The 15,272-nt window shown below is 43.7% G+C and overlaps 1 protein-coding gene across 1 annotated transcript in view; it reads left to right on the forward strand.

Moving 5' to 3' along the window:
* Nucleotides 1–15,272, forward strand: part of PWP2 (PWP2 small subunit processome component) — a 31,186-nt gene continuing 15,914 nt past the window's right edge. Inside the window, exons 1-10 of the mRNA XM_006258403.4 lie at nt 1–104; nt 2,277–2,389; nt 5,065–5,159; nt 5,522–5,621; nt 7,487–7,630; nt 8,196–8,331; nt 9,211–9,437; nt 10,606–10,749; nt 12,081–12,151; nt 13,910–14,046. Coding sequence (XP_006258465.3) covers nt 87–104; nt 2,277–2,389; nt 5,065–5,159; nt 5,522–5,621; nt 7,487–7,630; nt 8,196–8,331; nt 9,211–9,437; nt 10,606–10,749; nt 12,081–12,151; nt 13,910–14,046 — 1,185 coding nt within the window. The 5' untranslated portion in view covers nt 1–86. The remainder of the gene's footprint in view (nt 105–2,276; nt 2,390–5,064; nt 5,160–5,521; nt 5,622–7,486; nt 7,631–8,195; nt 8,332–9,210; nt 9,438–10,605; nt 10,750–12,080; nt 12,152–13,909; nt 14,047–15,272) is intronic.

Consider the following 15,272-nt stretch of genomic DNA (forward strand, 5'->3'; position numbering starts at 1 on the left):
AAGTGACCCGGAAGTGGATGCTGGTGTGAGCAGGGGGTGTGTATTGCTGTCGTTCCACGTGCGCCGGGACCTGACCTGCCGCCGGCATGAAGTTCGCCTACCGGGTGAGGGAGGGGCCGTAACGGCCGCTTGCTAGTTAAAGGGGGAGGCCTGGGGGAACCGAGTGGCGAACATGCTGGGGGGCGCTTTTCGGGGTCTCCAATAGGTCTTGTTGTGGCGGGGGCGCGGCGCGGTTCAGGCAAGGAAGGTGCCACGACAAGCGCGCACGGGTTTGGTTTGTTTATTTGTTTTGGAAGAGCAAGAGGGAAGCAAGTAGCGAGGAAGGAGCTGCATGAGGCAGTGGCGTGAGGGCGCTCTCAGGAGAAGGAAGGTTTATTTATGCAGTGGATGAGGGGGAGGATAAGGGAGGTCTTAGAGGAGGAAGTGTGGGAGGAGAGTTGTCGGTTTTGGGCAGGTGGGATGTTGTCGTTTTGTAGTATTGTCAACTCTCGTGATTTTTGGCATTCCCAGCTCGGTATCATCTTCCTAGTTGCCCTTCACTGATGTTAACTCACTGTTCTTTCATCCTCTTCATGTTCCATTAATTAAGCCAGGCATCAGAACTTTGCTCTTTCTTTTCTCTATGTTCCTGTTTATACATAAAGAGCTACGTTTTTCACATTCGCGAAGCGCAGGCTTTAAGAACATCAAAAAGTGCGAGAGTTGGCAACACTGTTGGGGCTGGTCCTGCTTTGAGCAGGAGGCTGAACTAGATGTGACCTCTCAGCCCTCCTGTCATGCAGTTCTGTGATGCTCTGTATGGGTGGAAAAAAGGGTGGGCGTGGGAAATATCCTTGTGTTACAGGTGATTGGGAGAGTTTCTGTGGGCACACCAGTTGGGTTGCGTTTAGAGCGGTTCAAGGAAATGGCAGTGATGAAAGCAAGGGGTGGGTTTAATGGGCTTCAAGGAAAGAAACAGTGATAATGACAAAGTGATGGGTGATGAAAGGGAGCTTCGCCCCCCAGTGGCAATGCCATCTTCAGCCCTGTGGGCAGCTGTGTCGCACTCTCCTCCTCAAGGCACAAATGCAGCCCTGGGGTGATGAAAGTGACAACCTAACGGAGGTGGGAGATTTGAGCACTGAGCAGTTGAGGAAGGTTTGGAAAGGGACTTTGGGTAGATGACTGAAGGGGGAACATAGGGAGATGGTATGGAAAGTGGTGAGAAGGGTACTACTGGTGAGAGCTGTTCAATATGGGGGTGTTACTGAGGACTACAGAGTGTCAGAGAGGAAACTAATGGGGAAGAGACAGGAGTACCTGCACTCTAGGAGTGCCTCTCTACGAGCGAGGTGTGGGCAAAAGTGCAGGGATTCTTTCAAACCACAGGGATGTGTCGGGGGTAACATATGAAATGGTCGTGTATGGGGGGAATCCCAGAGTTGAGTATTAGGGTTTGGGTGATGTGTTAAATCTGCCACCTGGAAAGTGCAGAGCCTGCTGGTGATGAAGGGGCAAGTGTTTCCTGTTAAAGACTGCCAACAGCTAGTATTGAGAAGTGAAGCATTATGTGAAGATAGAGGAGGAGGAGGAGGGAGGAAGGAACATGGAAATGCTGTGGGGGAAAGTGGACTGGCAGGTTTTGTTTATATAAAAGCAGATGGGAAACAGTTGTTAATATAAGCGGGAAGGTGGGTGATGGTTAAAAAGATGAGAGAAGGAAAGGTGGGGTAATGTGCAGTATTGATTAAAGAAGAGTTGTTTTCCCTTTTGTTTGGCTTTATCTTGCATTTGGGTGTTCTTTGGGTTTGTTTGTACATTGAGACTTGGTTATTTCATATATATATATACAAGAGGGAGATTGGCGGAACAAAGCCATGTGAATGTGAAATGGTAATGTGAATGTGAGGGTTTCGCGGGGGGGCGGGTTGGAAATTGGATGCTTTATTTATGGACTGTAGGGGGAGATAAAGGAAAAAATCTGTGGGTTAAGAGGGATATGTTTTGCTTGTTTAAGATTGGTAATGATGGTCCTTTTTGTTAGATGAGGGTATTTTTGTGTATTTTATAAGTGATCTCTTAAGTAAGGTGATATGTATTTTTTTACTATATTAGGATTAGGAGAGGGGATTAGGATTAGGTGAAGAGATTAGGATTTTGGGATGTTACATTCAGTTGTAATGATATATGGAGTAGTAGTTTTGTTTTTCTTGTTTTATGTATATTTATCTTGAGTACTTTTAATTTTTAAAAAGTGCTGCTTGCTAATGGCTCTCTTTCTCCTCCCCTTCCCCCAGTTCTCCAACCTGCTAGGTGCTGTCTATCGCCGCGGGAACCTGAGCTTCACCCCCGATGGCGATGCTGTTCTCAGCCCTGTTGGCAACCGTATCACCCTCTTCCACCTCAAGGCGTGAGTGTGGCCCTGTCCCCCAGGCTGCTGCAGGGATGGCAGTGGGGGTTTAAGTCCCCTCCACCAGCCCCCGCACGGCCCCTGGCCCAGGCAGGCTTGCATTGGATCCCTACTTAAGGGGGGAGGGGAAGGGGAGAGGGACTGTGTGTTGGGGAAGGGAGAGCACCTCCATGCCACCTCTGGAGTGCTCCCTGGGTCTGAGCAGTGAAACCCAGGCAAAGGCCTGTGCCCCCCCAGGCGCCTGTGCACCTTAAAATCAGTGATGGGGGTGCTGCTGTGACTGGGTAACTGTGGCAGCGCACCTTTGGGTGCTTGCCACTTTAAAGGCTGAGGCAGGCAGCTGGCAGGTGCCTGATTTAGAGTGGCCATTTTAGGACCCAGCTTATATAGGGGGAGGCAGCAGTTTGCTACCAGTGGCCGTGAAAGAAACATCAACCGGCTGAGCTATGGCTCAGGAACATCCTGGAGGTAAGGGCAGGAGCTATGTGGATGGCATGGAGGCTCCTGGTCCTGGGCATGACCTAAAACTTCACCCTACCAGGGTAGGGAAGCCTGGTGGGACTGCCTTTGGCTCGGCAGTCTCAACTAAATGCCAGGACTGATAACCTTCCTGGTGAAAGGCAGATAGGGGCATCTTAACCCTGGCCCTTCTGGTGGGTAATTGTGAGAACTGTGGGAGTAGCAGGGCCAGGTGCACCCATTAGTAGGCACCTGAGCTCAGCAGGGACAAAAGGTCCCGGAGGCGCAGGAGTTGGTAGTGTTATTGGGAAAAATTATATTGAGGGCCTGCTCAGAATAGGGTGCAATAAGGCGCACTTGAAGGACTGAGTGTGTAGGGGTGCAGAGTAGGGCTGCTGAGGGTGGCCTGAAGGGTGTCATTTTGGGGTGTACCGAATAGGGCTGCTAGAGTGGCTTCAGGGGTGGTACATGGGCCAACCCCAAGTGCATGTTGGTGAAATTAGTTGCCTGCTGAGGGGCTTGGGGCAGATGCAGCCCACCATTGGTTTAAGGCTACACTGCATAGAGTAGGGGAACTTGTGGGAACTGAAGTTGCTGCATGGTGGTACCAGTGAGAGTGTAGCTAAGCCCAAAAGCCCACAAAGTTGCTCAAGAGGAACTAGGGCAGTGGAGTGTGGCCCAGGATGGGTGGTATGCAAGAGGCCTCTTGTGAGAGGGGGTGTGGAGTGAGTGTGAGAGTGAATGGAGCCCAATTATGGACTGAATTTGCCCAGCCTCAGGCTGGGAGGAAGTAATCATCATCTGCATGCTATCTGGAGAGAGTGGTGGTAGACAGGTCATTTTCGACTTGGAGGGATATGGGCAGTGGAGTTCCCCAGGGCTTGGTCCTCGGGCCCGCACTGTTCAACATCTTCATCAGTGACTTGGACGAGGGTGTGAAAAGTACCTCGTTCAAGTTCACGGATGGCACTAAGATGTGGGGAGAAGTGGGCATGCTGGAGGAGTGGGACAGGCTGCAACTAGATCTGGACAGGTTACAGGGGTGGGCGGATGAGAACAGGATGGGTTTCAACACTGACAAGTGCAAGGTATTGCACCTGGGGAGGAAGAACCAGCAGCATACCTACAGGCTGGGGAACTCTCTTCTCATCAGCACAGAGGCAGAAAAGGATCTTGGAGTCATTATAGACTCCAAGATGAACATGGGCCACCAATGTGAGGACACAGTCAGGAAGGCTAACCGCACCTTGTCATACATCCACAGATGCATCTCGAGTAGGTCGAATGAGGTGATCCCTCCCCCCTCTCCCCCATGCAACATTGGTCAGGCCGCAGTTGGAGTACTGTGTCCAGTTCTGGGCGCCGCACTTCAGGAGGGATGTGGTCAGCATTGAGAGGGTCCAGAGAAGGGCCACTTGCATGGTCAGGGGGCAGCAAGGCAGGCCCTACAAGGGCAGGCTACAGGACCTGAACCTGTTCAGCCTTCACAAGAGAAGGCAGAGGGGATCTGGTGGCTGTCTATAAACTGGCCAAGGGGGACCAGCAGGCAATGGGAGAGACCCTGTTTCCCCGAGCACTACTGGGAGTAACAAGGAACAACGGCCATAAGTTGACTGAGACTAGATTCAGGCTAGATATCAGGAGGCGCTACTTCACGGTCAGGGCAGCTAGGATCTGGAACTAACTTCCAAAGGAAGTGGTGCTTGCTCCTACCCTGGGGGTCTTCAAAAGGAGGCTAGATAATCACCTAGCCAGGGTCATTTGACCCCAGCATTCTTTCCTGCCCATGGCAGGAGGTCGGACTTGATGATCTGCTCAGGTCCCTTCTGACCCTACAACTATGAAACTATGCAAGGCATGGGCTGCTGTGTAAGGAAGTTTCGGAGCCACCAGTAGAGCCCCTGGTGTTGGGACAAGGAATGGGCAGCCTCCCACTTAATAAATCAAGTTAGCAACCAGGTTTTGGCAGGCCGGATAGGGAAGACTGCCCTAGGCAGGTGGGCTGGCTGCTTTGGAATCTGGCCTCGAGCTTGTCCTCTGCCTCAGTAACCAAGTGCCTAGCTGTGGCCCTGTGAGGGGATTGCGGCCCTTCTCCTTTTCCCCTCATCCTCCCCCCTGGGCTATGGGAAGTCAGCAGCCTGAGTGTGGCAAAATCATGGTGCCCCCAGTTCTATCAGGTGCCTGACATGGTTTGGTCCGCCTTCTCCTTCCTCCAGCAACAAGTCGGAAACGTTCCCTGTGGCAACACGGCTCAACGTGATGTGCGTGGGGCTGTCTCCAGATGGAAGCCTTGCCATACTTGTTGACGAAGGTATTTGCAGGGTAGGGGGGTGATGGATTGTATGGGGGGAGGGGTGTTGTTCCTTCAGGAGTATAATGGCAACACAGTCTGTAGGGAACACCTGCACTATTAGGTAGACAAAAGCTTGGCCCAATGCAAACAAGTGGCAGTGGGATGAAATTTCAGTTCTGCAAGCACCAAGGTCTTTTTCAGAGCTTCTGAAGCAGGCCATAGCTGCTTGCATCTTGTTCATCTTCATGTTGGGATGTTGCAGTTTCAGCTGTTTTACAAAAAGGATTACCAAAGCCCTTGGTTTGGAAAAAAAAAAAATTGTCTGTTGTCTGTGGCTTCTGCTGCAAGTCATTTTTCAGCCCTTCCTTTCTTCCTTACAGAGGGAGCTGCTCTGCTTGTCAGCTTAATCACGAGGTCAGTAATACATCAGTTCCACTTTCAGAAGCCAGTGCATAGCGTCTGCTTCTCCCCTGATGGCAAGTAAGTAGGACCACGTTTAAAAAGAAAAATCTGAAATGGGCTCTAATTAATGTAAACAGACCCAAAAGGAATTGATGACAATCTGTTGTGTGAAGGGTACCCAGTGAATGCATGAGCTGGATCAGGACCAGTTTCTGTAGACCTGAGTGTGTATGAGGCAGCATTTTGCAGTTTCTTACCATTCTCTTTCCCAGTACACTTGTCTGGTGCGGCTATGTGTTAGAAACTTAACCCTGACTTCCTATCATGTTTCATGCCATTCCATAATGCACAGGTGCCTAACAGACATGCACACACTGTTACTTTAGAAATTAAGAGTCATGATTGTATAGTATTCTAGGATTGGGATGGATGATGGAGGTATGTGGAATGATGGCTAGACAGATGGAGCCTTTGAAAAGTACTTTGAAAAAGAGTATCTTAACAATTCAAATCATAGAATCATAAAAAAAATTAGGGTTGGAAGGGACCCTCAACAGGTCATCTAGTCCAGCCCCCTGCTCAAAGCAAGACCGTCGTCAACTAGATCATCCCAGACAAGCCTTTGTCTATTCAAGTCTTAAAAACCTCTAAGGATGGAGATTATGCAGTCTCTCTGGGTAGTCTGTTTCAGTGCTTTATTACCCTCCTAGTGAGAGTTTTTTTCCAAATATCCAACCTAAACTTCCTTTGCTGCAACTTGAAACCATTGTTTCTCCTGTCATCTGCCACCACTAAAAACAGTCTAGCTCCATCTTCTTTGTAACCAGCCTTCAGGTAGTTGAAGGCTGCTATCAAATCCCCCCTCAGTCTTCTCTACTCCATACTGAATAAACCCAGTTGCCCCAGCCCCCTTACCATTTTTGTTGCTCTATACTGGACTCTCTTCAATTTGTCCACATCCTTCTGTAGCAGGGGTCCCGAAACTAGACACAGTACTCCAGATGTGGCCTCACTAGTGCTGAACAGAAGGGGAGAATCGCTTCCTTCAGTCCGCTGGCAACACTCATACTACCGAAGCCCAGTATGCTGTTAGCCTTCTTCACAACCAGGGGGCACTGTTGGCTTATCATATTCAGCTTATTGTCCACGGTAACCCCCAGGTCCTTTTCTGCAGAGCTCCTGCTTATCCAATCAGTTCCTAGATTGTATGTCTCCAATTATGGATGCCTGTACTGGTTGGTGTATGGGATTGTTCCATCCTAAGTGCAGGACTTTGCACTTGTTCTTATTGAACTTCATGAAATTTCTTTTTGTCCAGTCCTGCAATTTGTCTAGGTCTCTCTGTGTATCCTAGCCCTACCGCCCAGCATATCTACTACTCCCACCCAGGCTGGTGTTATCCACAAACTTGCTGAGGCTGCACTCCATCTGATCTTCCAGATCAGTTATCTTTCCTTTTAGCATGTGGGTGCATGGATGTTTCCCTTGAGCAACCATAATTGATTATAGTAAAGATTTTTTCTTCCTGGGAGTAATACAGTAACCCAAGGATGTCAAACTGAACCCACTGCTTGGGCTGGATCTGGACAGTGGGGCTTCTCACAGGCCAGATCTGGGTAAGCTGTCCTGATTTTGACAGCAGGCTCTGCCCCTGAATTCCTGCCCCCTCTACTAGCTTTGTGGACCATATGACACAGCTCTGTGGGCCGTAAGTTTGACACCCCTGCCATAAACTATTTGTATTTGTAGGAGCGTAGGACACTATATTTGCAAGTGATTTTAAATTCAGGACTTTTTTTTTTTACCATTGCAACATTAACACGTTAATGTCATCTTACCACAAGAAACACTTATTTCTTTTTTCGTTGTCTTATTCCTGGCAGTGAAGGACTGGCTGATTCTGCAGTTTTGTTTGTAATTTTACTCTGTTTTTTGTATAATAGGAAATTTGTCATCACAAAAGACAATGTTGCTCTTATGTACCATGCTCCTGGGAGAAAGCGAGAATTTAATGCCTTTGTTTTGGACAAAACGTACTATGGTCCATATGATGAAACAACATGCATTGACTGGACCGATGATTCCAAGTAAGCTGTTATAGAGGTTGATGACACTTGAGTTCCTATCTGTCATACCCAGTGCATTTTATAAGGTTCATTTTGTGTTTGGTGTGATCAAGGGTATATGCTGGAACATGAGATTTTTGTTCCAGTAAAAAATTCATTTGTTTCTATTCATGCTCTAGTCCAGTTTCTAGGCTTCAGCACTTTTATGTTCTTTGAAAAGCTTCTTTGATTTCTCCTTTTTTTTTCTTTTTTTTTTTCTTCTTTAAGCAAAATTACATGTTTTGTTTTGTTTTTTAAGTTGCCCAAATATATATCTATGTAACATACATCTTGGGCAGCAAACACTAAAACCTTCCTTAAAATATGTGCATTGGCCCCTGAAGAGAACATCTAGGAGTACAGACAGAGCTGCTTCATACCTATTTGATCCTTCATATCTCTGTCAAGCCTACCATTTGTAGTGTGGGCATCTGTCTAGTATGAATTACATGTTGAGTTGTCTCCATTGGTGTTAAAATGTGGTCTATGCAATGAAAATATTGAGAACCTGTGTTTTAATCTGAACCACTTTTCCTTTCTTTTGTAGGTGTTTTGCAGTAGGTAGTAAAGACATGTCAACATGGGTGTTTGGAGCTGAGCGATGGGCTAACCTGATCTATTACTCACTGGGAGGGCACAAGGATGCAATTGTAGGCTGTTTTTTTGAAGAGAATAGTCTAAATGTATGTAAATCATAATACAACTTTTTATTATACTTATTAAAATTGAAGTAGCATTTTTTTTCCAAAATAACCACTCTGACTTTTTTTTTTTATCCTGGATTTGAAATAATATGTTCATGGAAATTAGAGGTGGAAAAACCTGCTTGTCTGTTTAGTTGCTAATGCACATTTATTTCCTGTTGCTTTGTAAAGTATCAGATGGCTTAAGCAAAGTACAAGTTACAGTGGTCAGGACAGTGGGGGTCCAACTGTTTTGGCAGGTGTCCCACAAATTAGTCTTTCACCTTCCCCTAGAGCTACTTGGATCCTTTTCCCATAAATAAGGTGCTCTTTAGCTTTCTGCTCTCTGCCCTGTGCTCCCTGACCAAGCTGCTGCTCTTCTTTTTGCCCCCTGCCCTGTGCTCCCTGCCTTATTTGATGCTTTGCTTTCTGCTCCCTACCCTCTCTGCATTGTGTTGCCTGTCACTTGCCCAGTCTACTGTGTGGTGGGCACAGAGGCTGGTTTAGGGTACTACTATTTTTGCCTAATTATAATGTGTTTTCACTGGATGTCGTTTGAAACTATATTTATAAGAAAGCAAGCTGTTTTTGAGCTAGAAGGACCCAAGGAAATTTCATGTCGAAATTTCAAGGTTTGCAGTAATTTTCTTTCTTCCAAGTAAAGCTTGTAATTTTCAAGCCAAAAGAGTTTTCCAAGAGGAAGTTAGAGATACGAATCATGCTTTTGTAGTAGAAGCTAGCTGCAGTCTTAATGAAGGAGTATGCAGTAGCACTTGTGAATACAGTTCTATAACAGTTCAATATCGTTTAATTCAGCAGGTTATGAATCACTTGTATAATATGATGTTCATAACAGGTGCACATGTATTTTTACTCCAGATATACACAGTTAGTCAAGATGGGGCTCTCTGCGTGTGGCAGTGTGATACAGGTCTGGATGGTCTGAAGTCTAGGCCTCCTAAAGATACAGCCAAGGACAAGAACAAATCAACAATAGACTTGGGTGATGATTTTGCTGAGCAGTGTAAGGGAGAGGAGATCCATGGAAAAGCCAGTACAAATAAACAAGAGAACAGAGAGAAAGTGAAATATTCACGTGTTGCTAAGTGAGTATTGTTGGGTTTTTTTCCAAAGGTAAAAAGGGTATAACAGGCATTCACTATAAAGTGTTCTTTGTTTATTTCACCTTATTCTTCATTTTTCACATTTTACCCAGTCTTATCTGAAGCTAATGTACAACCCTACCCACGTTTCAGGTGTTCTGGATGCCAGCCATTAAACCCCTCTTCTGACTGTCCTTAATAGAGCACCTTTGGTCATGACTTCATCTTGAGAATGATGAGACTGATATTCTAAGTATTAAATCACCACTCTTCATCTGACATGAATTAAATCAGGGATGCTATTTTTTTATGTTGGTACAAAATCGCCTAAAAAATAGTAATTTTCAGTTACAGGCATAAGAAATATGTATGCCGCCTTGCAGCTTCACTGATGGTGGCTATTTAGTTCCTGCTACTCCAAGAAGTGTGGGTTGATTTCAAAATATTACATTTTGGCTTTAAAAGTGATAACAGTGTATGTTGAAAATGTGCATCCTTTAAGATGACATCAGAATATTGGGTGATTTTTATTTTTTTTTCCCTGAAGGAGCTCCTTTCTTATTTCTCTGTTTTCAAAGGAGACCTTTTGTAGTGTGTACTGCAGTCTGGAATGCAGAGTCCTTTTATGTAAGGGAACTTTGCTTCAAATATGCATTTGTTGGATATTGTTCAAATGCTTATCTAACAGATCCTGAGAATGGAGTCAAATATATTAACACCATAGCTGCAAAGAGAAATCTCAACTCCAGAAGCATGGTGTATATATAACTTTAATGATTCAATTATTCATTCTGGAAGGCAATTCTAAATGCAAGGGTAACCACTTAATTTATAGAAACCACAATTGTTAGCATTAGGTGACCAGAGGGAAATCCACAATATAATTCCTCTGAGGATAACCGTAAGTGCCTTTTACTGCGTGCTCTCATAATTTACAACTGCCATGGTAACCTAATTTATTAGAAGCTGCATATGTGTCAGGAGGAAGAAAAGGCTTAGCAGTTCAGCTAATGGAATAAGGAGAAATGCAAATGTTAAATAGGCTGCAGAATCACTGTTTTAGCTTGAATTATTACGTTGTTACCTCTGAAACACTTGCCTGACAAAACTGTCACTTCAGTAACACAGTTGTGTCTCTTCTCAACTTCTCTGTGTTTTCTTTGATACATAGGTATTTTTTCAACAAAGAGGGAGATTTTAATAAATTAACATCTGCGGCTTATCACAAGAAAATACACCTCCTTGTCACTGGTTTTGCTTCTGGAGTTTTTCATCTCCACGACCTTCCAGAGTTCAACTTGATCCACTCCTTAAGGTTAGTTTAATTGAGTAAGCCTCAGTCTGTTCTTGTGTGTAATGCTGAGGAAGGAATGTCAAGGCATGAAAGTCTTCAGCATGAGCATCTACTGGATATTGTAAGTGCATTTTTGGCATGAGCTGGGGTTGCAGAAGCATTCTGATTCAAGAGGAGCTTTGATCTCTGACCAATTAATAATATTGTTTAACTCCATTACATTGTTCTTATTAAAGAGGGGCATGATCTTAGCAAGGAACTCCCAACTTCTGATCCCAGCTGTGACAAACTCCCTTGATGGCTTTGAGCATGTCGCTCACCTCCTGTTTTAGTTTCTCTGTGTAAAATGAGGTTACAAAAGTGTTTACCTCAAAACAGTAGGAATAAATAGTATTTGTAAAGTGCTTCAAAAATGGCAGACAAGGTTCTTTGGGTAAGTGTGATACCTTTTATTAGACCAACTAAATAGTTGGAAAAATTGTTCTTTGCAGACTTTGATACCTTTTAAGAAACACTTGGATGCTTATCTTGCTGGGGTGATCTGACCCAGCCTGACTTCCTGCCCCTTGGGCAGGGGGCTGGACCTGATGATCTCCCAAGGTCTCTTCTAGCCCTAATGTCTGTGAAACCTGTACCTCGCCTGCCATCTGATAAGCCCAGGTAACCTGTCTCCATTTTACCAGCCACATTCTATCACCACTTCAACACCCCCCTCACATGTCTCTCACCTATTGTCTCATAGGGCCTTTGATCCTCACAGCTATGCATTTGCATTTTAACAGACCTGGATTTTGCATAATGGCTTACATTCCACTGAGGAGAGCACAAACAGCAACAACTAACTCTCCCTGTGCCTGAAGAAGGGTGGTTGTACCCAAAAGCTTGCAAAGAACAATTTTTCCAACTGTTTAGTTGGTCTAATAAAAGATATCACATTGACCCAAAGAACCTTGTCTGCCTGTGTCTTTAGACCTATGTCCTATGTCCTTACACCAACAACCTCAAAAATGATATATACTTTATTGGTATTATAGATAGTTGTGCCTAATTTTGTGGTAATTGCATTACATATTGTATTGTAACTGTAAGAGGTGATATACAAAGAGTAAATGCAGAATTTCCATTTACAACAAAGCAAATCACTGTTTTCCTGGTAGGGTCATTTTTATGTCCTTATTGTCATGAAAGAACAAAATGTGTTCATAACCTTGATTTTAAAGGACTCTAGAAAGCATACAGATTAAAGGATATATTTGAATAGAGGCAATTAAAACAATTTTTGAATGTTAAATTATTCCTTAATTCTGCCCTCTCTCAACACTTTTGTATATTTCTTGACATTTTCTTCTTAGTATTTCAGACCAGAGGATTGCATCTATTTCTATCAACTGCACTGGTGACTGGATTGCCTTTGGATGTTCAGGTGCGTGAACTGAGTTGAAGTACGTGAGTGATAGGACTTAGAACTGTTTTCAGACAAACAAGTTGCATGTATGCAGGTGTGTGTTCTCCTTTTTTCCCAGCTAGCCCTGGTACTTAAGTTTTGTTGTTGTTGACTTATCATAGTCTCTCAGCTTTTTGAGCCTATTAACAAATTTGCTTGTATAAAAGTCTTATGATATAGAGAAGGGTTGGCCAACCTGCGGCTCCAGAGCCACATGCGGCTCTTCAGAAGTTAGTGTGTGTCACTTTGGATCTTTGTACAAGCACACAGTGACCAGCTTCCAAATATCACTCTTCATCTGCCATAGGCTAAATCAGGAATGTTTTTTTTTTTTATGTTGGTATGAAATCTCCTAAAAAAAAAAAATAGTAATTTTAAGTTACAGGCATAAGGAATATGTATGCTACCTTGCAGCTTCAGTGATGGTGACTTTAATTCCTGCTACTCCAAGAAATGTGGGTTGATTTCAAATGCAAGCTAGTCACCGTGTGCTTGTGCAAAGATCCAAGGAGATGCATATTAACTTCTGAAGAGTTGCGTGTGCCTCCAGAGCCTCAGATTGGCCACCCCTGATATAGAGTAATACAGTCGTTAGATTCAAGTCAGAAGTGAAGGCTGTGGCAGAACGTGGAACGGAAGCTAGATTTTTCAGTGTATGTGTACACAGCATAATGCAGAGCCATGTTGGAGAGAGGTGAGTTAAGTTTGGAGCTGGAAGCAGTATAACTGTCGCCTCAGCGCTCTTCTTGGTCTAATTGGTTCCAGGATCCAAGCCAGTATATTGGACTGCACTGCATTACTTTTCATCTCATACCACCAGGTTATTTGGACCTGACATTGGTATCTCTACATAGTGCTGCATTGTGCAATGTAGATGTAGGCTTCAGTCTTAGTCCAGTCCTGTTACTTGTAAAACCATCCTTGTGACTCAGTTCTGTTTGGCAAAAAAGCTTGTATTGCAGTGGCAATAGTCTTAGTGTTCTAGTTTCTTTCTGGACAGTCTCTCCTTTCCTCTCCATGATGATAAAATGTTTCTCTCTGCCACGTAGTACAATTTTTCAAACAAGTTGCAGGTGAATGGATATACCAACAACCCTCTTCCAAATCTGTTTGGCAGGGCTGATTCATAACTCGTTGCCATGTAAGCTGGACCCTGCCTCCCTCAAAAATAATAATATCTTTAGAATACATCTTTGGATTCATGGGTGAACACCACGGGATGCCCCTAGGTATTCCAGAAGCGAAGTGGCTGCTTTGGTTACTTAAAAATAAGATAGATAAACATTAGTTCTGTTTCATTATTGTTTAGGCATAACCTTGCTTCATTCAAAAATGGTGAGATTTAAAGAACCATCTGTTCACATAAAAATGCACAATTGAAGCTGAGTGTATTTTAGTTTTACTTTTCCCCTCTGTCTGCTTTTAGCTGCCCATCAACACCTCTCACTCTTCTAATAAGACCAGTCAATACTGTTCTGAGATAGAAGCAAGAATGCTAGGCCAAGTAATGATTGCTAGTATTTGCAGAAAGTCTCTGTTGCTTTGATTTTTGAAAAAGCCACTATGTGTTTTATCAGGATGCACATATATGTAATACAGCTCATCTGTATGAGCATGCTTATATTTTTTGTAAATGGGAAGGATGTTGCACTCAAATATGAATTTAGTATGTTTTATGTGATGCAACCTGTCACTTAATTAGAATTCTGTATCAGTCTTTCTCCATTGCATTTACAGGTCTGGGTCAGCTGCTGGTGTGGGAATGGCAAAGTGAGTCTTATGTACTGAAGCAGCAGGGCCATTTCAACAGTATGGTCTCGCTGGCATATTCTCCAGATGGACAATACTTAGTTACTGGAGGGGATGATGGGAAAGTAAGTGGGCCATTAAAATCTCATTTTATGAATCTCAAGAGCACAGTAAGCAGTATAAGTCTGAATGCATTGTAGAAAGCTCCATTACTCTAAATGACATTTTGTATAATTACGCAAGTTCTTTTTATCTTCAGAGCCCTTGAATATGCCTTGGAAGTGATTTTTCTCTACAAAATTGTACATCATTCGAGTGGTTATCGTAGGGATGTTTTTGAGGGCTCCATTGTTTCCCTTAATCTACCTGTTTTAGCAGCTAGGAATTTGCATTTGGAACAACTGCAGGTACAGGATAAAAAATGTTGGAGGGGGTTGTATTAATGCCCCTAACATCTGTCTACATTAATGCATAAGTGTTTATGGGAGCCTAATGATGTACAATTATTACCCCAAACTTAGCAAGATGTGCCAAGCCTTTGCAGTAGTTGGGAAGTACCTACCTCAGAATAAAATACATCAACTTTACAAAAAGACATACAAAAAACTAGAACTCTTGGTTCCAAAATGATACCTTTTATTAGACCAACTGGAAAATGGCAAGAAAATTGTCCTTTTCTGCAGGATCAAAGTCCCTTTGTCAGGCTCTGGGAAAAGTGTAGATGGTACAAGATGGTAAAAAGTCCCCATAGGTAGGAAATAAACTTCATTTTTGCACAGAGAGAGGTGAAGATGGAAGTCTGTCCCTCTGGGTCCATGAGAATGTCTTTGTGAGCTGTGTTGAGTAGCTCTTTGATGTGTTGATCAGATAGAATTCCTTCCCTGGAGGTGTCAGATGGCGGGCAGGAAGGTAAAAAAACTTCCTTGTAGTTCTGCAGTGAAGTTTAAAATCCAAAATCGGCTGAAATTCGGCATCTTCCATGTTTCAGGGGTGTACTTGGTAGCCGTGTTGGCCTGAGACAAAAAGACATACAAAAAACTGGAACTCTTGGTTCTAAAATGATACCTTTTATTAGACCAACTGGAAAATGTCAAGAAAATTGTCCTTTTCTGCAAGCTCAACTTTACAAAAGTATTTAATTTCCAAACAACATTTTCTTTACTGTACCATTGCTTTTTTAAAAGAAAAACAAGTGTCTGTCATGGGTGATTTCTACATTAGAACTATAGAGTACAACCACTTTCTGGATTTTCATGGACCCTATTTTTTCTTCAGTTATGGTCCAGAAATTTATATATATAATAAAATTAAATATTTTTCTTCTGCACCCCCTGCCATGAGAAATTTGAAG

The sequence above is a fragment of the Alligator mississippiensis genome, chromosome 1 (genome assembly GCF_030867095.1).
Source record: "Alligator mississippiensis isolate rAllMis1 chromosome 1, rAllMis1, whole genome shotgun sequence".
NCBI lineage: Eukaryota > Metazoa > Chordata > Crocodylia > Alligatoridae > Alligator > Alligator mississippiensis.